Source organism: Chelonoidis abingdonii, chromosome 26 (assembly GCF_003597395.2).
Source record: "Chelonoidis abingdonii isolate Lonesome George chromosome 26, CheloAbing_2.0, whole genome shotgun sequence".
Lineage (NCBI taxonomy): Eukaryota > Metazoa > Chordata > Testudines > Testudinidae > Chelonoidis > Chelonoidis abingdonii.
The window spans coordinates 3,195,280-3,220,728 of record NC_133794.1 but is presented as its reverse complement, the minus strand read 5'-3'; the positions used below and the strand labels follow the sequence as shown (position 1 = coordinate 3,220,728).

The 25,449-nt window shown below is 57.8% G+C and overlaps 2 protein-coding genes and 1 long non-coding RNA gene across 3 annotated transcripts; 1 reads left to right on the top strand and 2 right to left on the bottom strand.

Moving 5' to 3' along the window:
* Window positions 1–4,881: 4,881 nt before the first annotated feature.
* Window positions 4,882–23,300, top strand: EPOR (erythropoietin receptor). The gene is given in 10 exon segments (XM_075061174.1): window positions 4,882–5,064; window positions 15,697–15,826; window positions 16,126–16,308; window positions 17,713–17,747; window positions 17,750–17,798; window positions 17,800–17,846; window positions 17,925–18,089; window positions 18,696–18,783; window positions 19,126–19,213; window positions 19,690–23,300. Coding segments are annotated over 10 exon segments (1,485 nt in total). The 5' UTR covers window positions 4,882–4,958; the 3' UTR covers window positions 20,284–23,300.
* LOC142045977 (uncharacterized) lies at window positions 12,464–14,901 on the bottom strand. Its single transcript, XR_012654908.1, has 3 exons — window positions 14,780–14,901; window positions 13,338–13,370; window positions 12,464–12,481 (listed from the first exon to the last, which is right to left on the bottom strand). It is a non-coding gene; the product is annotated as an uncharacterized LOC142045977 (long non-coding RNA).
* On the bottom strand, window positions 23,296–24,501 carry SWSAP1 (SWIM-type zinc finger 7 associated protein 1). Its single transcript, XM_075061204.1, has 2 exons — window positions 24,448–24,501; window positions 23,296–23,988 (listed from the first exon to the last, which is right to left on the bottom strand). The coding sequence occupies exons 1-2, from the start codon at window positions 24,499–24,501 to the stop codon at window positions 23,452–23,454; spliced, it is 591 nt and encodes a 196-aa protein (XP_074917305.1). The 3' UTR covers window positions 23,296–23,451.
* Window positions 24,502–25,449: the final 948 nt, after the last annotated feature.

Genomic DNA, 25,449 nt, shown 5'->3' with positions numbered 1-25,449 from the left:
GGATGGACAGGGGGGCTTGGGGCAGGCAGGTGCCCGTGAGGAGGGACCGTAGATCACATGGGGGGCAGGCGGGTTCTGCCACTGGCTGGCACAGGGCCGTGCTCTGGGTTTCTCCAGCCCGCGGTGCCTCCCTGGCACCAGGCCAGGCTCCCTGCCCCTCGCTGGGGGGCGCCTGGCTGCATGGGGCCGGGTCCATTGGCTGCGAATCGTGGCTGGACGCGGGTGCTACCGGGTGCATGATCCCCAGATTATTCAATGCCCACTGGGGATGGGGGACCCGTCCCCCCAGGATCCGCTCCCAGCCCAGAGGGTGGGGCTGAGGGTCTGTGCCTGCCCCCCCCGCCCCCCGGCCCCATTTGACTCTGGATATGGGCCTGTGGACCAGCTGCCCCGTCTTTCGGTGGCTCCCTGCAGCGAAGCCCGGGCAGCCAGCCCCCTGCGTGCCCTCCGGGCACCCACCGGAGCAGGTTCATTAGTCCCCTGCTCGCAGCCGCGGCGGGGCCCCCGGGTGGCCCTGAGGGGTCGCGTGGGGCAGCCTGGCCAAGCCAGAGCATGTACCCAGCAGCGCTGTGGTGGGCACCGTTCTGGCTCTGCCCTTTGTCTGGCCAAGGGGGCAGCGCTTAACCCCCGGCCTGACCCCTTTGTTCTGGTGCTGGGCTGGGTTACTGAGTGTTAGTGGGGGGCCGGGGAGGGGTCTCCCCTTGGCTGTTTGAAGACTCCAGCTGGTGCTTGAACCAGCCCCGGGCTCCACCCTAACCAGCCCCAGGTGCCTGCTCTGGGCCAAGAGCAGATTTAACCCTTTCACATCCGCTGGGGAGCAAGGGTACATCTGGAGGGAAACTGAGGCACATGTGGGCGTCATGAAAATATTACTCAAAATCCCCATTTTGCCACAGCCCCCCAGGCAGCTTCGTTAGCGTCTCACAGCTGCACTTCCAGGCTGCATCCGGGGTCGGGGCCCCCTTAGCTCCTGGTGCTGCACAGACCCTGCCTGGGATCAGGGCCCCCTTGGGCCAGGAGCTGTCCGGACCCACTGAGAGACAGTCCCTGCCCCGGAGCTGACAATCTAAATAAACACTTTCCCCATTGGGCAGGTGGGGAAACTGAGGCATAGAGGGATGATGTGACGGGTGCAGGCACAGGGACTCAGTATCTCTGTCCCAAATCAAATGGCTCCTTTGAACTGTAAATACCCCCCTCTTTGGAATCTGTAACACTGTCTGGAGGGGAGGGATCACACCATGACGACCCCCCCAGCCTGGCTCTCCCATCTCACCACTAGCTTCCTGCCCCCCCAGTCCCTGCAGTTGCTTAGCAACCAACCAGCCTTATTCCTTCCCCCCACCCCCACTGTTATGGGGGGTCCCTAATATCCCCCCCAGTCTTGGTGATCCCAGCTCCCATCAACCCCAGTGTGACCCCTTCAGTGACAAGGGGGAGGGCGTCAGCCCACGGTGCCCCCCCTCCGATCTCTTCTTGCTGTCCTGGCTCAGATGGGTTAAGGGGCAGGCCCCATGGGGGAAATGGGCGGAAGCCCCGGAGGGGGATTATCCTGCGTGGGGAGGGGGCGATAAGCAGCAGGGAAAGAGGGAAGTGTCCTGGGAATGGCTGATATGGGTCCTCACCCCCACCCAATGTCTCCGGCCCCTGCCCATCCCCCCTCCAACCACTAGCCCCTGAGGCCTCTCCCAGAGCTGGGGCTAGAACCCAGGAGTCCTGCCCCCCTGCTCAGAGCTAGGGCTAGAACCCAGGAGTCCTGCCCCCCCGACCCCCCTTTCAGACCTGGGGCTAGAACCCAAGAGTCCTGCCCCCCCACCCCCTTTTTCAGAGCTGGGGATAGAACCGAGGAGTCTGGATCCCCCTCCCCTCACCCACTATCCCCTACAGCCTCTCCCAGAGCTGGAGATAGAACCCAGGAGTCTGGATCCTCCTCCCCTCACCCACTACCCCCCACAGCCTCTCCCAGAGCTGGGGCTAGAACCCAGGAGTCCTGCCCCCCTGCTCAGAGCTGGAGCTAGAACCCAGGAGTCCTGCCCCCGGACTGGCCCACTCAGAGCTGGGGCTAGAACCCAGGAGTCCTGCCCTCCCGACCCCCCTTTCACACTTGGGGCTAGAACCCAATAGTCCTCCCCACCCCCCCCTCAGAGCTGGGGCTAGAACCCAGGAGTCCTGCCCCCCTGCCCTGCCTTTCAGAGCTGGGGATAGAACCCAGAAGTCCTGCCCCCCCAGCCCCCTGCTCAGAGCTGGGGATAGAACCCAGGAGTCCTGCCCCCCTGCCCTGCCTTTCAGAGCTGGGGATAGAACCCAGAAGTCCTGCCCCCCCAGCCCCCTGCTCAGAGCTGGGGATAGAACCCAGGAGTCCGGACCCTGCTCCCCTGACCCACTACCCCCCACAGCCTCTCCCAGAGCTGGAGATAGAACCCAGGAGTCCTGACACACACACCCCTTCCCTGAGCTGGACAAAGTCCCTGGTGGCTGATGGGTTAACCTTATAAGGAGCCTGTGACTATGTTTGTGTGTGTGCGTAATAATACGTGTGTGAGATTATGTGCCAGGCTGTGTGTGTGTGAGCGTGTAGGTGTATGTTCGTGGGTGTGCATGCAGGGATGTGCCGGTATTCGGGGTGGGGTATGGGTGCATGCAAGGAGGCCCATGTCTTTGCGCATGTCTGCAGGCATGTAGTCGTGTGTGTGCAGGGATGTGTATATACCAGTGTGTCTGAGGCTACGTGTGTGTGTGTGTGTGTGTGTATTTATGTATGCATGCAGCAATGTGCCTGTATTCGGGGCGGGGAGGGTGCAGGAATGTACATATGTTTGTGCATATGCGTATTCATGTGTGTGCAGGGATGTGTGTGTGCTAGTGTGTCTGTCACTCCATTCACATGTGTATGTATTCACGTGTGCATGTAGGGAATGTGCCTGTATTGGGTAAGGGTGAAGTCAGGAATGTACATGTGTTTGTGCATGTGTGGAGTCGTGTGTGTGTGCAGGGATGTGCCTGTATTTGGGGGGAAGTACCTGCAGGAATGTATATGTGGATGTGCAGGCGTGTAGTCATGTATGCACAGGGATGTGCCTGTATTTGGGGGAAAGTACATGCAGGAATGTATATGTGTGTGTGCAGGTGTGTAGTCATGTGTGTGCAGCGATATGCCTGTATTCGGGGGGAGGTACATGCAGGAATGTACATGCGTGTGCATGCATGTAGTCATGTGTGTGCAGGGATGTGCATGGACCAGTGTGTCTGGGGCTGCAGGCATGTACTCCTAGCTGTATGGCAACACTAGTGCATGTGTTGGGGGTGGGACTGGGGGCATTGAGCGGGACGCTCCGTTACCACCCCCACAATCACGCCATTCAGCTGTTTCAAAGAGGCCCCGGGCTTGGTATAAACAGCCCGGTCCAGCCCGGCGCTGCTCCGGCGCCTTATCTCTGGCCAACAGGCGGTGTTTGTTCCAGCCTGTCCCTCCCCATGTTCTTGCTGGGACAGAGCTCACCTGCGTCACGGGGGGGCAGGGTTTGGGTCCGGCCTGACTTTGATTGAAGGTTGGACAGTTTGTTTTTCACAGTAAAAAGTAGGGACGGGGGTGTTAGTGAAAGCTACAAACAGCTGCTTGAGCTGGGTCCAATTCCGACCTGTGCCCCATAGACTCCCCGGTAACATCATGGCCTGGCTCTGTGCCTCAGTTTCCCCATCCATACAATGGGGATAATGAACCTCATTTTGTCTGGCTTGTGAGGTTAGACTGGGAGTGCTTGGGGCAGGGACTGTCTCACTGGGTCTGGGCAGCGCCTGGCACAAGGGGGTCCTGATCTCAGTTGGGGTCTGAGCAGCGCCTGGCACAAGGGGGCCCTGATCTGGGTTGGCACCTCTAGGGCTCTTGCAAGGCACAAAAGCAGCAATCCCAATGTGCTGGCATCACAACGCCCTGTTTTATCTGCTGTCCAGCCCCAACGTCCCCTGGGAGGGTTTGATTATCTTGCTGCTGCGGGGAAGGGACCTGCCTTCCTTCCAGCCAGACGGTTGGGGAGTGAAGGCGGGGGGGGGGGTCTAAACCCCCCTTAACACCCTCTTTCCAGCACCCTCTGTGTCTGGGGTGCATCACCTCTCCCCCCTGGTTTGGCTAAGGTCCTGCGACCTGGTACCTGAGTGTCCCTGTGTGTGGCATGGGGAGGGAGCTGGCTGCCATCTCCCGCTTGATCCCCCCACTGCAAAGTGCAGGATCGGCCCTGCTAGAGCCCACGGGTGGGGATTCACTGCCTCATCTGATCAACTCCCCAGCTGTGCATCCAAAGGGCCAGTGAATCCTGGATCCCACCAGTCACTGATCCACAGTCCCCCATTGTATCCCACCAGGCAGAATGCCCTGCATCCCATGGAGCAGTGATCTGCTTCCCCTGGATTGCACTGGGCAGTGATCTGCTCCCCCTTGATCCCATGGGGCAGTGATCCGCTCCTCCTGCATCCCACGGGGCAGTGATCTGCTCCCACCTTGATCTCACGGGACAGTGATCTGCTCCCCCCTTGATCCCATGGGCCAATGATCTGCTCCCCTGCATCCCACGGGGCAGTGATCTGCCCCCCCCTGGATCCCACGGGGCAGTGATCTACTCCCCAAGACTGCAGAGGGGACAGTGATCCACTCCCCCTGGATCCCACGGGGCAGTGATCTACTCCCCAAGACAGCGGAGGGGGCAGTGATCTGCTCCCCCTGGCTCCCCTCTCCAGCCCCAATGATCCCCTCCCCAAGGCAGCGCAGGGGCAATGGGGGAGATATGGGGGTGTTTCTACTGCTCCTGGCTCCTCTCCAACTTCCTGCCCTGCTCCTCAGCCTCCCCTAGCAGCCGCCTCAGCCCAGCCCTTATCTGTCCCCTCCCAGCCTGCCCGCCCCGCACAGCCCAGGCAGCCCTGCCAGGCCGGACGGCTCATCGCTCCGGGTCTCCCTTCCCAGGACCATGGAGCCTCATCGGAGCCACATCGCTGCCCTATGCACCCTGCTGGCCTGGGCCACCTGCACCACACAGGAGGGAACCGGCCCTGACAACGACTTCAACATCCAAGGTACCAGCGCGGGCCCTGGGGGCTGGCAGTGCCCCACGGGCTGGGGGCGGGTGAGCGGGCCCAGGGGCCAGGCAGGGGCATGGGCAGGAGTGTTTCATAACAGGAAACTGATTTCCTGTCTCTGCTGGTAGAACTTGACAGCTCGTGTGTGCGGGTGTGTGTGTTCACGTGTGCGTGTATGAATGTGTGTGCGTTCACATGTGTGTGTGCGTGCGTGTGTGTTCACGTGTGTGTGTGCATGCATGTGTGTGCATGTATTCCTGTGTGCATGTGTGTTCACCTGTGTGTGTATGAATGTGTGTTCACCCGTGTGTGTTCACGTGTGCATGCGTGAATGTGTGTGTGCGTGCGGGTGTGTGCACGGGTGTGTGTATTCACATGTGTGTGCGTGCACGTGCGTGAGTGTGGGGGGGTGCGCTTGCAGGCATTTGTGCTGAGTGTACCCAGCTCTAGTGAAAGTGGCTGTGAAACATGCTCTGATGTCTTAGCCCAGTGTGTGGGGCTGCCCGATCGATCCCCAGACACACGTATCGCTCCAGCCCAGGGCCGCCCGGGGGGGCAAGTGGGGCAATTTGACCCAGGCCCTGGGCCCCCACGAGAATATAGTAGTATATAGTATTGCAACTTTTTTTTATGGAAGAGGCCCCTGAAATTACTTTGCCCCAGGCCCCCTGAATCCTCCGGGCAGCCCTGCTCCAGCCGGCTCTCTGTCCTCAGACATCTGTCCTACCAAGAGCCTGAACTACAGCAGAGCTGACCCTTTCCCCTGTCTGTCTCTCCCCATACACCCCCTATATCTATCTATCTATCTATCTATCCCCACACACACCCATCCCTCCATCCAGATACCTACATGGTCCTAACCGCCAGTGATCTGAGCATCTCCAGAAGGATGCTGCAGTTAGGGGAAGCCCCCTAGCAGAGTTTGTCGCTGACCCACTGGCCCACGTGCTGACACGTTATGTAGAAGCAGAGGAAAATAGCGGCAACCTCCTACAAGTGCTGCAGAGCCAGGCTCGGCCAAATTTGATTTTTATTTTTGATCAGTTGGACAGATAATCTCAGTGTTTATTCATAAGGTGTTTTTTTTAGATTTGCATTGAGCTAAATCTTCACAACTGCACAAAATTGGGGTTTTTATTCAGACAATGGGGGTTGCCGACGACAATTATTTAATGGCACTAGACGTTCAGATGCAAAAAGCTCAAGCTTTCTAACCGGTACAACCCAAATGGTCAATGTCACATATCGAAATACACAAAGGAAACAGCCTTAAATCAAACTCCTGCCTCCTCAGGCAGCGCTCTGCCGCGCTGTACGTTTCACTGATCATCGGCGGAAAGACTTTTTATCAGTTTGTGCATGTACTGTGTGAAATCAACATTTACTGATACCAATCTGCTCCTCCCAAGCCCATGCATAGATAAGCATGGTGGGCGGTTGCACAAGCGTATGTGTTATGAGAAATATCTTTGGATTGACGGGGTGGGAGTGCATGTTACGTGAAATACATGTTAGGAAAGATGCATGACGAGAAGCTGCAGTGTACAGACAGCGAGATGTGGATCTGTGCACAGATAGAGAAGTGTGGGTATAATTTGTGGGTCTATGTAAAATATGTGCGTATATGCCTCTTTGTGTATGTGTATGTACGTCAAATGTGTGAGTGTGTGCAGAAATCTGTGTATCTGGTGTACACGCATACACACGCACAAGTATAGATAGACACATGTATGATACACACGTCTCACATCTATTTATGTGACTGTGTATCTCAGAAGAGGATGTGTGTCTATAGCTGCGCGTGTGTATATCTGTATATTGTGTGTTTGCTTAATATCTAGCCTCTTGGAATGTTTTCCAAACTATATTTCACGTAGTGCATCTAAGCCTGGACAGAGTCTGAAACTTCCTTATCAGGTGTCGCATACAAGGTTGTTTTGGACGCTCTTGGCCCAGAAGGAGGCGGGAGGCGGAGCAACTCAAAGATAAAGGGGAGGGGGGAAGAGGGGTGACATCATGGTTGGGGGGGTTGCCCCAGATCTGGAAGAGAAGGAGGAGGAGGAGGCATTTCTAGAGCAAATAACAGAAGGATCCAAAACACAAGACCTGGTAGTAAGGGGGTCGGGGTAGGGGGGACTTCAGCTCCCCAGACATCTGTTGGGAAAGGAATTTGGCGATTTCCAGTTGTCTGCTGGAATGTGCTGGGGCCAGGTGTTTGTTCCAGCCAGTGGAGCAGGGCCGCCCGGAGGATTCAGGGGGCCTGGGGCAAAGCAATTTCAGGGGCCCCTTCCATAAAAAAAAGTTGCAATACTACAAAATACTACATTCTCGTGGGGGCCCCTGCAGGGTCCAGGGCCTGGGCCAAATTGCCACCCCCCACCCAACAGGCAGCCGTGCAGCGGAGAAAGTAACCAGATTCTGATTCTGGTTGACTTGATTCTGATCAGTGGTTGCAAATCTGAAGTTAGAAGGCGATTTGGGTGAACATAAGAACAGCCAGACTGGGTCAGACCAAAGGTCCATCCAGCCCAGTATCCTGTCTTCTGACAGTGACCAATGCCGGTGCCACAAAGGGAGTGAACCTAACAGGCAATGATCAAGTGATCTCTCTCCTGCCATCCATCTCCACCCTCTGACAGAGGCTAGGGGCACCATTCCTTACCCATCCTGGCTAATAGCCATTAATGGACTTAACCTCCATGAATATCTAGTTCTCTTTTAAACCCTGTGATAGTCCCAGCCTCCAAACCTCCTCAGGCAAGGAGTTCCACAGGTTGACTGTGCACTACGTGAAGAAGAACTTCCTTCTAATTGTTTTAAATCTGCTGCCTGTTAAAGAGTGGAAACCCAGATGACCTGCTCAGGAGGAGAACAAAAGACCAGCCCAAGCCTGTAGGGACAAAATCAGACAGGCTAAGGCATAAAATGAGTCACACCTGCAAGGGTCATGTAAAGCAAGAAGAGGTTCTTTAAATCCATTAGGAGCAAGAGAAAGGCAAATGAAAGTGGAGGTCCTCTGCTTAGCAGGGAAGGAGAGCTCTAATCCAGGGCAAACTGGCAGAGGCCCTGGATGTTTTTCGCCTTCCTCTGCAGCGTGGGGCAGGGGTCACTTGCTGGAGGATTCTCTGCACCCTGAGGTCTTTAAACCACGATTTGAGGACTTCAGTAGCTCAGACATAGGTCAGGGGTTTGTTACAGGAGTGGGTGGGTGAGATTCTGTGGCCTGCGTTGTGCAGGAGGTCAGACTAGATGACCATAATGAACTGATGACATCAAGAAGGCTGAAGTGTATCGTGCCCATTTGGTTTCAATCTTCATTAAAATGGCTAACGGTGCCCAGGTACTTAACACAATGAATATTAACCAGGGGAAAGGACCACAAGGGAAAGATTGGGCGGGCAGGGTCTGATGAAACTCATCCTCGGTTACTTAAGGAACTCGCCGAAGCAATCTGGGAACCATTTGCGATTATCTGCGAGAAGTCATGGAGGACGGGTGAGGCCCCAGAGGACTGGACAGGGGCAAACGTAATATTTATCTTTTAAAAGGAGAACAAAGAGGGCCCAGGGAATTATAGACCAGTCAGCCTGACTTCTGTACTTGGAAAGATACCGGAACAAACGATTAAAGTTGGTAAACCCCTAGAGGATACGATTAAAGTTGGTAAACCCCTAGAGGAGAATAAGGACTAGCCAGCATGGAGTTATGAAGAACAAATCATGGCAAACCAACCTCATTTCCTTCTTTGAAAGGGTTACTGGCCCGGTGAGCTGCAGACAGGAAATCTCTTGATTTCAGTAAAGCTTTTGATGCAGGCCCATGTGACAGCCTCATAAGCAACCTAAGGAAATGCAGCCCAGATATCATTACTAGACGGTGGGTGCACAGCTGGGTCGAGAAATTGGACTTTGAGGGAAGTTTTCAATGGTTGGCTGTCAAACTGGGAGGTTTCGGAGTAGCAGCCGCGTTAGTCTGTATCTGCAAAAAGAAGAGGAGGACGTGTGGCACCTTAGAGACTAGCAAATTTATTTGAGCATAAGCTTTCGTGGGCTAAAACCCACTTCATCCACTACACGCATCCGATGAAGTGGGGCTGTAGCCCATGAAAACTGGGAGGGTGTCTGCTGAGGTCCCACAGGGGTCAGTCCTGGGTCCTGTACTGTTCAGTATTTGTGTTAGTGACTTGGATAATGGAGCGGAGTCTGTGCCGATACGTCTGTGGCTGACACCAAGCTGGGAGGGGTTGCAAGCACTTTGGAGGGCAGGATTCGAAGTCAAAACAGCCTGGACAAATCAGAAAATTGGCCTGAAATCAAGAAGAGGAAATTCAGTACAAGTGCAAAGTGCTTCACTCAGGAAGGAAAAATCAAACGTCTAAGTGAGTCACCAAGTGAACGAGCCAGCAATGCGCTGCAGTTGTGAAACCAGCTAATTTTCGGGCGTGTATTAGCAGGAGCATCATATGTGAGACATGGGTGGTGATTGTTCCATCCTGCTCAGCACCACCGAGGCTTCAGCTGGAGTCTCCTGGGCCCTGCGCTTTAAGAAAGATGTGGACAAACTGGAGAGAGGCCAGAGGAGAGCCACAAAAATGATCAAAGGTTTTGAAAACCGGACCTGGGAGAGAAGATTAAAATCTGGGCATGTTTAGTCCTGAGAAAAGAGGACTGAGGGGGGGAGCTGAGAACAGCCTTCAAATGACTTAAGGGCTGCTACGGGGGGACGGGGATCAATTGTTCTAGGAAGCAAAGGGCTTCGTCTGCAGCGAGAGATGTAGGGTAGATATCAGGGGAAAACTTTCTAGCTAACTCTGAGGGGAGCTAAGCTCTGGACCAGGCGTCCAAGGGCGGCTGCGGGATCCCTGCCAGGACACGGGGGTTTTAAGCACAGGTTGGACAAACCCCTCGCAGCAATGGCCAAGGTCTGTTTACTCCCACCTCAGCGCAGGGGGCCTGAGCCTGATGAGCCCTCGAGGTCCCTTCCAGCCCCACATTTCTATGTTTCGCTGATATTTTATTTCTCTACCGTACAGACATTTTGGTAAAACCACGTCTCCTCTTAATACGTGAGATGCTGCTTGCGCCTCTGTAGTCACAGTTAAGTTGACTTTTGCTCTTAAAACAGGATTATATAGAATGTATTGTTTGCTATAATCTAATCTAATCTATTTATCCCCATACACGCCATCTATCTATCTATCCCCACATACCCCCTCTATCTATCTATCTATCTATCCCCATACACCCCCTCTATCTATATCTATCTATCTATCTATCTATCCCCATATACCCCCTCTATCTATCTATCTATCTATCCCCATACACCCCCTCTATCTATATCTATCTATCTATCTATCTATCCCCATATACCCCCTCTATCTATCTATCTATCTATCCCCATACACCCCCTCTATCTATATCTATCTATCTATCTATCTATCCCCATATACCCCCTCTATCTATCTATCTATCTATCCCCATACACCCCCTCTATCTATATCTATCGTAGTCCCCCAAACCACTGCCATTCTATCTATCTAATCTTATCCCCAATCCCACCACCCATCTGTCTGCCAAAACTATCTAATCTATCTCTATCTACTCCCATCCAGCCCATCTATCTATACCCCATCACCCCCTCATATCTGTCTACTATCTATCTAATCCCAATACACCCGTCTGTCTTATCTATCTATCTATCTACTAGCGAGCGAGAAACACCCCCTATCTATATCATCTATCATATCTATCCGCCATTCCCACCATCTATCTACTCCCCATAACTTCAACATCTGGTCGGTCTCGCACACCCAGTCTGTCTGTCTATTCTATCTATCTCTCTACCCTATCCCAACCACTTCCATAACTAGCATATACTATCCGCGCGATCCATCGACCCCTCTATCTGCTATCTGAGTTCTATCTATCCCCATAACACCCCGTCCTGTCTACCCTAATCTATCCTATCTATTCCCCATACACCTCTCCTCTATCATATCTAATCTATCCCTATCTCACCCATCCTATCTAATTAAACTACCCCATCGCACAACCCGCTGGCTATCTATCTACCATCTATCCCCATATACCCCGTCGATCTATCTATCTATCTATCCACCATACACCTCACTAGTCTATCTATCCCCATTCCAGCCCCCCTATCCTATCGTCCTACTATCCGCCCATACACCCCGTCTGTCTATTATCTATCCTACCCTATCTACTTATATCTCCAGACACCCCATCTTCTATCTAGCTAATCCACATACACCCAGCGCCCGTCCTATCTATATCTATTTCTATCTATCTATCTATCTATCTAGCAGTCGCCCACACTACAATCCCGTAACTGTCTGTCTGTCTATCTATCTAGTCTAGGTCTATCTATCCCCATGAAAACCCGTCTGTCTATCTAATCTATCTATCCCATACACCACCATCTATCTATCCTATCTATCTAATCTGTCTATCTATCTATCTATCCCGATAACACCCCCCTATCTATCTATCCCCCATACACCCACTCTATCTAATCTATGCTACTTTCCTAAAACTATTGAAGGAACCGTAGCCTATAATGGCAAAATAGTAATAACAGAATACATTTCTGACTCCCGCGCGTGACGCAGCTGTGGACGTATAGACAGACCACACGTAGCGTTCCCACAACAAAATGACAGGAGACTACTAACGGAAATTCACCCGTGGCTGCACATGCGGCTGAAGCCCCGTGACAAAAGGCCTGGAACATGGCACTGGTCATAGATGAAACGAGAGCATGAAATAATAATGATTATTATCTGGATTATGGATAGAGGACCGCAAGGGTCCCCTCGAAGGCCCCAGGCTTGTGCCCGGAACCCGCTGCACACGACACGGAATATCAAGTGCAGTGAGGAGTTGTCCCTGCCACTATTCTACACATAACTCAACACAATGCACATACCACCTAGTCCTAACCTCCCATACACAGACCAAACAACACACACAGATACACAAATTGTTCCTCACACTCAGTCCTGTACACCCACTGCCCACAATCATATCTATATACCCTAATCACACACCTATTTCCTACACACACAGTCCCACACCCAATATAATCTATACACAACACAATCACACACCGTGTGCAGGAAAGACACGGAGGCTAGTCACAATGCACACAGATACACACACTCACCATCGCCAACACAAATCCCATCACGTGCAGGACACAGAGCTACAAATCATGGCCCACACAGATATACACACACACACATGTGCAAGACAGCAGACACACATGCACAACAGAATACAAGGCACACAAAAAGCATCTGCAGAAACACAGAATACACATCACACCAGATACACCAGACACGTGCAACACAGAGCTACACATGCACAACAGAGTACAACACACACATCTGCAGACACTGAGCTTAACACATGCACCACAGACTACAAGCAACATAAATGCAGTCTGAAGACACAGAGCTACACACAATGCACACATGATATAAATCACACACACACATACATCTAAGCAGACACAGAGCTACAACACCGCACCACACGTATACATGTCCTACACACACACATCACTGCAGACAACAAGAGCTACTACAGCGCAACACAGAAAACAACACGCACTACAACACAGGCTGCACAGAGCGTACAGCATGCACACAGATCATCACACACACAGATACACACCACACATTGCAGAACAGAGCTATCAACATGCCCAGAATACACACAACCACATCTGCAGACCACCAGAGCTCTAGCACATAAGCAACACAGATACACACACACACACATCTAGCAGCAAGAGCTACAATGCATCACAGATACAAACACACCACGAGATAACATCACACACTACTCTGAGACATCAGAGCTTCACATTGCACACAGATACAACCACACATCATCGCCAGACACAGCTACAAGGCACCAACACACATCTGCAGAACCAGACTACACATGCATCATAGATACACACACACACACAACCTGCAGACACAGAGTACACATGCACAAGGATACACACACACCCACACACACCTGCAGAATTACAGGATACAAACGCCAATACACAATCAGCAACACAGAAATACACACATGCAACAAGATAACACTACCTCACCGACTACACCACCACCCACACGCAACCTGCAGATTACAGAGCTACACATGCAGAGCAAGATACAGCACACACACACATCCTGTAGACACGAGCTAACACATGAACACACAGATACACACATTCACAGCACAATCTGAGACCAGAGCTACACATGCACACAGATACACACCACACTCCCTAATTGCATAAGCCTTCATGAGTCAGAGACATCCTCTCACACAGGGATGCTCTCACACACAGGCCGGGTTACTACATTAACTCTCCTGCCCAAGAAGTGCATTGGAGACCCTGTGCTGTCCATGGGGTGTCCGCCTCGAGTGGGGCAAGACCAGGAGCTCTGAATCTGCCCCCAGAGCCCCCCTACGGCAGGGCCCGGCTGGCTCCAGGGACACCCCTCCACTCGCACAGAGCTGGGCCTGTGACCTGCGTGCCCGAGTAGGGTGTTTGTGCCTGGCTGCGAAGTCTCTTTGGAGTTCCACCGCCCTAGCAGTTCAGGGCAAAGGGCTGTTAACCTCGGAACCCCGCAAGCAAGATGTTCCTGGGCAACAGAGTTATGGCTGCACGGGTAGAGCGTTCTGGGGCGCAGGGATCTGTGAGATGGGGAGATCGCGCCGCGTCCATGACTCAGCCGGTGGGTTTATTGGTCCGTAGTTGGACGAAGGGGCGGGAGAGGTGGCTGCAACTGGAGCTCTCCCTGTGGTCCTCTCAGCTGCCCTGCCTGCTGAGGTTAAGGCACCCTGGACCCCAACTGCCTTCATCAACGCTGCCTGGGACACTGACCTGCTGTCTGGGAGAGAACAGAGCCCCCCAAGTGCCACCGAAATACGCTTACTCTGACGTCGTCGGGAGTGATCCCGGCCTCCCCCACTGGGGGCTCATCTGCGGAAGCTGAGGGGGTAAAGGGGGCAGGTCCTAAGGAATGCACCAATGCTGCCATCATGGCCCGTCTCCAGTCCCCCCATGCCCATCTCTCTATCTATCTATCCCCATACACCCCCTCTATCTATCTATCTATCTATCTGTCTATCTATCTATCTATCCCCATACACCCCCTCTATCTATCTATCCCCATACACCCCCTCTATCTATCTATCTACTTTCCTAAACTATATGAAGGAAACGTAGCCTATATGGCAATAATATCGAATAGTTAATAACAGATCATTTCTTGACTCCCCGCGTGACGCAGACTGGGCGTTATTAACAGAAAGTAGCTTCACACAAAATGACAGAGACTAAGGAGAATTCAGTGTCTGCACATGGCTGAATCCCCGTGACAGGCCTGGAACAGGCACTGGTCTAATGAACGAAGCATGAAATACTAATATGTATTATCTGGATTATGGTAGAGCCCGAAGGCCCAGCTGTGCCGGACGCTGCACGGACACGGTATCACAGTGCAGTGAGGAGTTGTGCTGTTATTTTCTACACATAATCACACACATGCACATACACCTAGTCCTACCCCCATACACAGACAAACACACACAGATACACACTGTTCCTCACACACCCACTGCCATATATCTATATATACACACACCTATTCCTACACACACATCCACACCCATATAATCTATACACACACACACACACACGTGTGCAGACACGGAGCTACACATGCACACAGATACACACACACACGTGCAGACACAGAGCTACACATGCACACAGATATACACACACACACATGTGCAGACACAGAGCTACACATGCACACAGATATACACACACACACATGTGCAGACACAGAGCTACACATGCACACAGATACACACACACACATCTGCAGACACAGAGCTACACATGCACACAGATACACACCCACCCACACACACCTGCAGATACAGAGCTACACATGCACACAGATACACACACACACATCTGTAGACACAGAGCTACACATGCACACAGATACACACACACACACATCTGGAGACCCAGAGCTACACATGCACACAGATACACACACACTCCCTATTGCATAGCCCTTCATGAGTCAGGAGACACTCGTGCACACAGGGATGCTCTCACACACAGCCGGGTTACTACATTAACTCTCCTGCCCAGAGTCAGTGGAGAGCCCTGTGCTGTCCATGGGGTGTCCGCCTGCAGTGGGGCAGACCCAGGGAGCTGAGATCTGCCCCCAGGAGCCCCTCGGGCAGGGCCGGCTGGCTCCAGGGGACACCCCTCACTCGCAGCGGCAGCTGGGGCCTGTTGCCTGCTGCGGGTTGGGGTTGTTCTTGTGCCTGGCTGCGAAGGTCTCTTTTGGAGTCACCGCCCTAGGCAGTTCAGGGCAAAGGGCTGTTAACCCTCGGAACCCCCAGCAGCAGGATGTTCCTGGGGCACAGGGTTTGCTGCAGGGTAGAGGCGTTCTTGGGGGCGCAGGACTGTAGGATGGGGGAGATCGCGCGATGACTCAGCCGGGTGGGGTTATTGGTCCGTGTGGACGGAGGCGGGGAGAGGTGGCTGCTAACTGGGCTCTCCCTGTGTCCCCAGCTGCCCTGCTTCTGGCTGAGGAGCCCCTGGACCCCAAATGTTTCACGCGCTGCCTGGAGGACCTGACCTGCTTCTGGGAGAGCAGCAGCCCCCCAAGTGCCACCGAATACGGCTTCTTCTACGTCGTGGAGTGAGTCCCCCTCCCCCACTGGGGGCTCCTCTGCGGGAGCTGAGGGGGTAGGGGGCAGGTCCTGGAATGCCAATGCTGCCATCATGCCTCCCGTCCCCCCCATGCCCGTCTCTGTGCCCCCAAGTCTCACCCCACAGCCTGCACCCTTGCCCCCTCCCTTTGCACCATCAGGCTGGGCCTCCCCATGTCGGCCCCACCAAACATGCCCCCTATGCTGATACCCCCCACTCCAGGTCTCCCCTTCTCCCAGGCTCTGCTGCTTCTGATCCCCCACCCACCTCTCTCCTCGACTCCAACAGGGGGGACGCCCCACAGCGCTGCAACGTGAGCGTGGCCCGGACGCCCTGGAACAGCACCCGCTTCAGCTGTATCTTCCCCCCCCAGGACACCCCGTCCTTCACCCCCCTGCACGTCGGCGCCTTTGCTGGCAACAGCAGCAACGTCATCCACTCCCGCACCATCATGATCAACCAAGTGGGTAGGTGTGAGAGCTGGGAGGGGAAAGGCTCCACGTCCCCCTGAGCCAGCCAGTCTTCCGGCCCCGAGCCAGAGCAGAGCCGGTGCCCCCCAGAGGGGAACGGCCCCGGGCCCCATTCCCCACCCCTGAGCCAGCAGTCCTACCCTGGGCCACATCAGAGCTGGTGCCCCCCAGAGGGGAAAGACCCAGATCCCATTCCCCACCCCTGAGCCAGCTGGTTCCTCCTACCCTGGGCCAGAGCGGAGCCAGCGCCCCCCAGAGGGGAAAGGCCCCGGGCCCCACTCCTCACCCCTGAGCCAGCCAGTCCCCCTGCCCTGGGCCAGAGTGGAGCTGGCGCCCCCCAGAGGAGAAAGACCCCGGGCCCCATTCCCCACCCCCTGAGCCAGCTGGTTCCTCCTACCCTGGGCCAGAGCGGAGCCAGCGCCCCCCAGAGAGGAAAGGCTCCGGGCTCCACTCCTCACCCCTGAGCCAGCCAGTCCTCCTATCGCAGGCCAGATTGGAGCTTGTGCCCCCCAGAGGGGAAAGGCCCCATGCCCCATTCCTCCCTGAGCAAGCCAGTCCTCCGGCCCCATGCTGGATTGGAGCCAGTGCCCTCTAGAGGGGAGAGGTCCCAGGCCCCATTCCCTGCCCCCACAGCCAGTCCCTGCCGTGGAGCCAGACAGGAGCCAGCACCGCCTAGAGGGGAAAGACCCCGGGCCTCACTCCCCACTCCCCTGAAGTCCTGCCCCAGACCAGTTGGGAGCTGGCGCCCCCTAGAGGGGAAAGGCCGCGAGCCCCATTCCCAGCCCCCCTGACCCAGCTGGGTCTGCCCCAGGCCACATGGGAGCCGGCGCCCCCTAGAGGGGAAAGGCCTCGAGCCCCATTCCCAGCCCCCCTGACCCAGCCAGGTCTGCCCCGGGCTAGATGGGAGCTGGAGCCCCCTAGAGGGGAAAGGCCTCGAGCCCCATTCCCAGCCCCCCCTGACCCAGCCGGGTCTGCCCCGGGCCAGATGGGAGCCGGCGCCCCCCAGAGGGGAAAGGCCTCGAGCCCCGTTCCCAGCCCCCCTGCCCCAGCTGGGTCTGCCCCAGGCCACATGGGAGCCGGCACCCCCCAGAGGGGAAAGGCCTCGAGCCCCGTTCCCAGCCCCCCTGCCCCAGCTGGGTCTGCCCTGGACCACATGGGAGCCGGCGCCCCCTAGAGGGGAAAGGCCTCGAGCCCCGTTCCCAGCCCCCCTGCCTCCAGCTGGGTCCATGCCCTGGACCACATGGGAGCCAGGCGCCCCTAAGAAGGGGAAAGGCCTCGAGCCCCGTTCCCACTCCCTCGGGAGCCCGATCCCTGGAGCGCGGGCCCCAATGGGGGCTGAGCCCTTCCCAGCCCGCCCAGCACCCCACTGAACCCCCAGCTTCACCTCTCCCACCCCCGCCCCCAGTTCTTTCCTGGACCCTCCATCCAACCTGACGCAGCGCGCGCCGCGAGCGCCGGGCAGCTGGCGGTGAGCTGGCAGCCGCCCGGCCTCCTACCTGGAGAGCAGCCTGCGCTACGAGGTGGCCTTCGCCCCGAGGGCGCCGGCCCCAGACGGTGGTGCCCCCCCCGCCCCGCCTGCCCCCTGCACCCGCCCCGCCCCTCACGCCTGGCCATCCCGCGCCTGCAGGTCGACATCCCCGACGTGCCGCACCGGAGTGCCCATCCTCAACCTGCCGGGGCTGGACCAGCTACACCTGGCCGTGCGCGTCAGGCCCGACGGCGTCAGCTACAGCGGCTACTGGAGCGCCTGGTCGGCGCCGTCCTCTGTGGTGACGCCCCACGGTGAGCCCCGGGTGGCGGACACTGGGGATGCTGGGGGGAGGCCATGGGCTGGCAAGGGATAGCGGGGGGTGAAGATGGAGAGGCCATGGGCTGGTGGGGGAACAGCGAGGGGAGGGGCCATGGCTGCCCAGGGATAGCGGCGCGGCGGGATGGAGGGGCCGCGGGCTGGCGGGGGATAGCGGGGCCGCGGCGGGGATGGAGGGGGCCGGGCTGCCCGGGGATAGCGGGGCGGCGGTGGGGATGGAGGGCCGCGGGCTGGCGGGGATAGCGGGGCGCGGTGGGGATGGAGGGGCCGCGGGCTGCCGGGGATAGCGGGCGCGGTGGGGATGGGAGGGCCGCGGGCTGGCGGGGGATAGCGGGGTGCGGGTGAGGGATGGCGCGTAGCGGGCGTGGGGGGCGTGTGGCGGGGGTTAGCGGGGTGCGGTGGGATGGAGGGGCCGTGGGCTGGCGGGGGTTAGCGGGGTGCGGTGGGGATGGAGGGGTCGTGGGCTGCTCTGGAGGGCCTGATCCTGGGCCGTTCGCCGTGATCCCACTGGAGGCAGCTGGCACCATCCCTGGATCACTCGTGCCTGCAGCCTGGGCTGACCCTGCCTCCCCACCTTGCAGATCTGGACCCCCTGATCCTGTCCCTGTCGCTCATCCTGGTGCTCATCCTGGTGCTCCTGGCCCTCTTTGCCCTTCTCACCCACCGCAGGTACCGCTTGCTGCGCCCCTGCCCGTGGGACGGCCCAGCCCCCGCCCCCAGGCCCCCCCGGGCTAAGGCTTCAAGGCACTGCCACACTGGGGGAGTCCCCAGGCCTGCATGGCCTTGTGTGTGGTAGCATGCACATGCGTGTTGTCACATGTGTGCAGACGCTTGACGGTTGTGTGAGGGGATGCACGAGGCGTGTGGGTGGTGCTGGGGGCCGTATCTCCTGAGCCCCCTGCAGTCAATGGCCCACGAGCGTTTGCAGGGTGGGTGCACGCACATTTCCATGGGGAGGGAGGTTCACGCCAGGACTTGTCTTCTGTTCACCACTGCCCCTCTCCCCCCCAGGTTTTTGAAGAAGAAGCTGTGGCCGGTGATTCCCAGCCCGGAGCACAAATTCGAGGGGCTTTTCACCCTCTACAAGGGAAACTTCCAGGTATCAGATCCTGCCCTGGCCGGGGGCCCCGGGGCGCTGCAGGGGGCTGCAGCACATTGACGCATGGAGGAGTCTGGCCACCAGGGCCTGCTGGGGGTCACCACCCTGCCCCAAGGGCATCTGTGCTGGGGATATAGAGGGGGGGGTCTGATGCAGGGGAACACACTGGGCTGGGGGACCAGGGCGATTGTCCAGGGGGGAGATGCTTAGAGATGGGGGAGCTGCCAGAGAAGGGCCAAGATGGGGAGTGAGCCCGGGGCTGGTTTCCATGCTGCCAAATGCTAGACCTTGTCGTTGTAGGCCCTACATAAACCCTTGGTTTAAAACAAAGGGGCTGGCAGGAGCTGGTGGGGGACAGGCAGAACCTGAGAGTCCAGGGGTGCAGAGAGGGGGCTCAGACCCCCAGGCTTGGCTCAGTCAGTGCCCCCCACCCCTCCCCAGCCTCTCTGGTGATCCAGGCCCTGTTGCCTTCGCAGCTCTGGCTGGGACAAAGGAACACCTACCCGTGGTGGAGCGCGAACCCTGGCTACTTGGAGGAGCAGCCCACCACGCTGGAGGTGCTATCTGAGGGCCGTGAATCCAAGGCAGAGGGGCCGGTGCCCCCTCTGCCCCCCAAAGCCCAGGGCTTGGTCCTGCCCACCCGCCCTGAGCCGCCCGTGGAGCCCCAGGATGACTACCTGGTGCTGGATGAACAGCTGATGCCATGCAGCCTGGGTGAGGACTCTCTGCTCCTGCCAGATGCCCAAAGCAGTGCGGGCTCTGAAAGCCCCCCTGCCATGGGGCAGGAGCTGGGCCCTCCGGGGGCTACACTGGAGCCTGTCCCAGAGGAGCGGGTCTCGTCCTCCTCCAGCTTCGAGTACACTGTCTTCGACCCCAGTTCGCAGCTGCTGGCACCCTGTGGGCACCAGCGCCCGCTCAAATACAGCTACCTGCTGGTGTCCGACTCAGGGATCTCCACTGACTACAGCCCCCTGGGCACCAGCACCCACCAGCCCAATCTCTACACCAACTTGTGCCAGGATGGGTGCCAGGCCCAGCCCTTCCCTGCCAGCTATATGGTATGCTCATAGTGCTGGCGGACGGGCAGGGGACTGCGGGCCTGGAGAACAGAGGTGGAACCCCATGTCTGCTGGACGTGGCGGAAACGCCTTCCTGGCAGGACGTAGCGGGGACCCCGTCCCAGCAGCATGAAGCAGGGACCTCGATCAAACAGGATGTTGAGGGGACCTGGGATGATATAAAGGAGACCCCCGTCCCAGCAAGACGTTGAGGGGACCCAGTCCCAGCAGGACGAAGAAGAGACCCCATCCCAGCAGGACCTTGAGGGGACCCAGGATGATATAAAGGAGACCCCTGTTGAGGGGACCCCGTCCTGGCATGATGTAAAGGACACCTCGTCCCAGCAGGACTTTGAGGGGGACCCAGGATGATATAAAGGAGACCCCCGTTGAGGGGACCCCGTCCTGGCATGATGTTGAGGGGACCCCGTCCCAGCAGGACGCAGAGGGGCCCCATGCCTGGAGGATGGATATATGACTCCAGCGCCAGCTCCCTCTAGCCTGGGGCTTGCAAGGCTGTGGTGGAAGCCAATGGAGGTGGAGTCCATATGACCCCAGCTCAGGCTCAGACTGGGCTCTAGCCAGGACGGAAACTCCCACCTGGCCAGATGGGCCATGGGCAACGCGGCCGGTGCCAGCTGTTACATCCGTGGAGCAGGTGGTCAGGGACCAACCCGCCAGCAGGGGGCGCGACCACCAATTCCCCCCCCCCCGAGCTGGCTTGGATTCAAAACACAAGCTGGGTGGAAGCTGCAGCCCCCTGTGCCACCAAGGGGAGCCCACCCACTCTGCCCCCCCACCCAAGCCTGGCTCAGCGGCAAGGGATGCTGGGAGTCCTGCAATCCTGCTTCGTGCCCAGGGACACGGGCTTCCTGCCCCTTTTCTGTGCGTACGGGGGAGGGGGAGCTCAAAAAGCCCCGTTATCCCTGTAAATCTACTGCTGTGACCAATGTATTAGTCAGGCAGCAGGGGCCAGAGGGTAGAGTGGGGGGGCCAGGTGTCAGGAATCTTGGGTTCTAGCCCCAGCTGTGGGAGAAGAGTGGGGCCTAGTGGTTAAAGTTAGGGGGAGCTGGGAGTCAGGACAGCTGGGTTCTATCCCAGCTGTGCCACCGACTTGCTTTGTGACCCTGGGCACTTCCCCCCCTTCTGTGCCTCAGTTTCCCCACTTGTAAAACAGGGTTGACAATACTGACCGACCCGGGCTGTCATTTGGATTTTCCCTTTAAGTATGTAACTCCATGGGGTTGTCCCTGCCCTGGGGCGCTCTCGGATGGACTGATTCGCCCTGGCACCACCAGCAACCCGTCTGGCCAGCACTGAAACGCCTGGGGGTCGAGGGCCATCTCCTACCTGCCTGGCAGCGGTGGGCCCCAGCTTAGGCCAGGGGCTTGTTAAAGGGGAGTGGAGGGGGTGCTGGCGAGGAGGGCCAGTGCGGGTTGAGAATCCCCCAAACTAGGGGACTGCCCCGCAGTGCCTTGGCAGGGGTGGGGCCTGGCTAGGAGCCTCCAGCGGCTGGATGCATGATATAAACGGGCTGGTTTTTCCCACTCCACGTCTGCCTAGTCTCAGCTGGGGAAGGCTCCACACATCCGGGCCGCTCCGTTACATCAGCTGTCGGAAACCGACCAAGCTCCGGCTTCAAACCAGTTAGGTCTCTTCCCCCTCACTGCTCCTCCAGGGGGCTGCAGCCTTCTCTGCTGGGGAGAAACCTCCTTCCCCATCCACCATGCCTGTCCCTGGCCGCTCCCCCCTCCCTGGGATCCCACCCATAGCTTTACAGAGCAGCCAGAGCCCCTCACAGACGTGTTTTGGGCTCTGCCTTCCCGAGCAACCCTTTGCCGCGCCGGGGGTGAGACTAGAACCTCTGTAGGGCAGGGACTGGCTTTGTGACCTGAGTCTGTACAGGGCCTGGCACAATGGGATCCTGGACGCTGCCACCATACAGCGAAATCACGTTTTCCGCTCCTCATAGCAGGGCCTGAGGAGCCCAGCGCGACACTGGATAAAGCCAGCGTGCATGGCTGCCTGTCCCACGTGCCAGGATCTCGCACGTGCACAGCACTAGTGCAAGGAAACGTGGCAATGGGGCCCTGGACACTGCTGGCTCTCCCGTGCCCCTGGGCGTCAGTGACTCCACTGGCTCTCAGCCCGGGCGTTGACGGTGCCAGGGTGGAATCAAGGGAGTAGCTCCGCTTGGGTCCAGCCCCCCACCAGTGTGAGAACACGTCCCCACCTGATAGCATTTATCTGCACAGCAACCAGCCCCCCGGGGGTTATCAGCAGCGGCTCAGCTTGGGGCAGACTGCGGCTGGGACTGGCGCGGCTCCAACATCAGCAGGGTGAGCCACTCAGCAAGGGAGCCCGGGAGGGGGCAGGAGCTGAGGGCTGCAGCCGAGGCAGCAGGGAGCTGCTGGGGCTGATTCGTGGCTCCACCTTCCTTGTGCCCCCGCCCCCAGCTCTGTGCCAGATCAGCTCCATGGCACTAAGCCAGCTGTGAGGGACACTCATGGCTGCAGGAGGGGAGTGGGGTCTAGTGAGTTAGAACGGGGGAGAGGGGGTCTGGGAGCCAGGACTCCTGGGTTCTACTCCCAGATCTGGGAAGAGTGGGGTCTAGTGGTTAGAATGGGGGAGGGAAGGTCTGGGAGCCAGGACTCCTGGGCTCTACTCCCAGATCTGGGAGGGGCTGGAGTCACATTCTATTACTGGCTCTAGATGAGGAGGGAGGTCTAATGGGGGAAGTGACTTTCTCGAGGTCAGACAGCAGGTACTGAGTGGCAGAGCCAGGAACAGAGGCCCAATCTCCTCTGCTCCTAGCCCTGCATCTTATGCACTGGAACAGATGGACTCCCCCTCAGAGCTGGGCACAGCTAACCGGTCAGGTCACCCGACCTCCCCAGAGAGCCGAAACCATGGAAAATAAACTAGATTCAGGGGTAGAGAGTGCGTATTGCTCTGTGTCTGTGCAGCACCTGGCGCGATCTCGGCTGTTCCTTTGGTGGTACTGGAATAAACAGATTTGAACTGTTGAATTTTCCTTCATTTCTATTCACTGGGGGTGGCAAACTAAGCCGGCCAAGGAGGGGACGTACAGAGAGGAATTTCCCCCTAGATCACCCAAGGTTCAGCCAAGGGCCAGGCCAGAAACCCACAGACAAATTTACATCTCCAGAGCCCCAGGGGTCATTTCCCAGCCTCGGCAGCTCTGTCTGTGTCTGCCACCCCTGGATCCTCTGCACACCCCCATGGAACCGGGGACACCCTCATCTCTCCATCGAGGCCGAATCTCAGCTTCCATTCCTGGTCTGCGGCACCGGGCTGGGACAGGCGGGCCCTGAACATGCGGTCGCCCCCGCAGTCCTCCTGGCCCAAGGCTGCTGCCGGGTCTGGGCACAGCCAGCACTGGGCTGGGAAGTAGCGCTGGAGGACGCAGAGATGATCCTCAGCCTCTGTTTCCCCGGAGACCTGCATGGAGGCGATGAGCTGGCAGCAGGGGGCAGATCCTTGGGGGTCCGCGCCGAGGCGCCCTGTGAAGTACGAAGCCGTGTCCACCAGCAGGGCTGAGAGCCGGGCAGCCGCCTGAGGACCAGGGCAAGCAGCGAGGTACTGCTCCAGCCCATCCAGCAGGAGAAGGGCAGGGGGCCCAGGCAGGCTCTGGGGCAGCGAGGCCAACAGGCGCAGCAGCTCCCGCAGCGAGGGCGGGTAGAGGAACTGGATGCGCTATGGTGGGGAAGGGGAGGCAGCTATTGAACCGGGTCGGCCCCAGCCCAGCCTGTGATCCCCTCCCTCACAGGCCTCCCCCGCTAGCCCCGACCCAGCATCCCCTCCTGCCAACCAGGTCCAGTCCCTGTCCTATGCCAGCACCACCTCCCCACCTCCAAAAAGCCCCTCCCACCCCTCAAGCCCCTCCCTTTATCCTATGCTCTGCCCATTAGGCTCCTCCCCTGCCATGAAGCCCCACCTCTTAGCTCCCCTCCTGCTTTTGCTCCCTCCCTCCCACCCAGCACTGTGGCCTCCAGCTTCTCCCCCTAGTCAGCCCTCCTGGGAGAAATAACTGCCCCCCCCCCCCCCGTTTTTTTACCCTGGCCCCGCCCTTGAACCTCAGCCACCGCTCCTTGCACCTCAGGCCGCCGCCCCTTGGCCCCGCAGGGCCCACCGCCAGGCCTTAGGTCGCCTCACCTGCCGCCGTCGCGGGCCGCTCTCCGCGCGCCGGCCCCCCGGCAGCCCGCGCATGCGTGCAGGGGCACCAGGAAATGAAGCACCGCAGCGCCGGGCACGAACCAGCGCTCCGCTCGGAACAGCATGCGCCGTGACGCTCTCTGAGCCTTGCCAGGCGCCCCAGCACCACAGCTGGCGGGGCCCGGCACGCGTCGAGCCGGGCCCAGCACTGCGCCCAGCAGCGCGCGACCGTCAGCGCCGCCGACTCGGCATCGCCCTACGCTGTGCTCGCCTCGGCGGCTGGGCCAATTCCGCAGGGATGTCTCCACACCCCTTCCTCCGGGTGGTAGCTAAATCATAAAAATCTGATACTCAGTTCTCGGTCATAGCCCCCTTATCTACCGCCTGCCAAATCCGGTAGAAAAGGAACTCGCCCACTCGTTTGTCCAGCCAGTCTGAGGCGCAAGGCCCGACCCACTCTTCTGAATACTAGCCAATAATCAGTGGCTGTAACCGACTAATTATGGCTCTTGTCCATATTCCACCTTGCCACACTCTGTTCTGGCACCAGAACACTTAACTTATTTGTCCCACTACCCCACCTGGGGGATTCAGGGAGTCCGGGCCCCAGCCCTCCCTGACCCTGGCTAACGGCAACCCGACCCCCTCACATCTGGAAGAGACCAGGAGTACCGGTCCTGCAGCCCACGGGACACATGTATACTCGTCATCACCCGTCCCTCAAATATGTAACCTCTAGGAATCCTGGCTCCTAGACACCCCCACTGGCAACGAGAGGGAGAGCGAATAACACACGAAACCACACTCAACAACACACCTAGGACCTAGAACGCTAGAACACGCAACCAGAGGAGCACTCACATTTGCCATACCTTCGGCACTGGACGCCCACCCCAGCCAGGATAAACCCAGGAGTCCGGACCCCAACCCCTGCCCTGAGCACTAGACCCACCCCTCCCATCTGGGATAGAACCCAGGAGTGCGGGCCCCACCCCCTGCCCT

Excerpts from the sequence above, each read along its gene's own strand:
- SWSAP1 (XM_075061204.1), bottom strand. The coding sequence starts at position 24,501 with ATGCGCGGGCTGCCGGGGGGCCGGCGCGCGGAGAGCGGCCCGCGACGG. Across the intron at positions 23,989-24,447 it reads GCGGCCCGCGACGGCGGCAG|CGCATCCAGTTCCTCTACCC; the intron begins GTGAGGCGACCT and ends TCCCCACCATAG.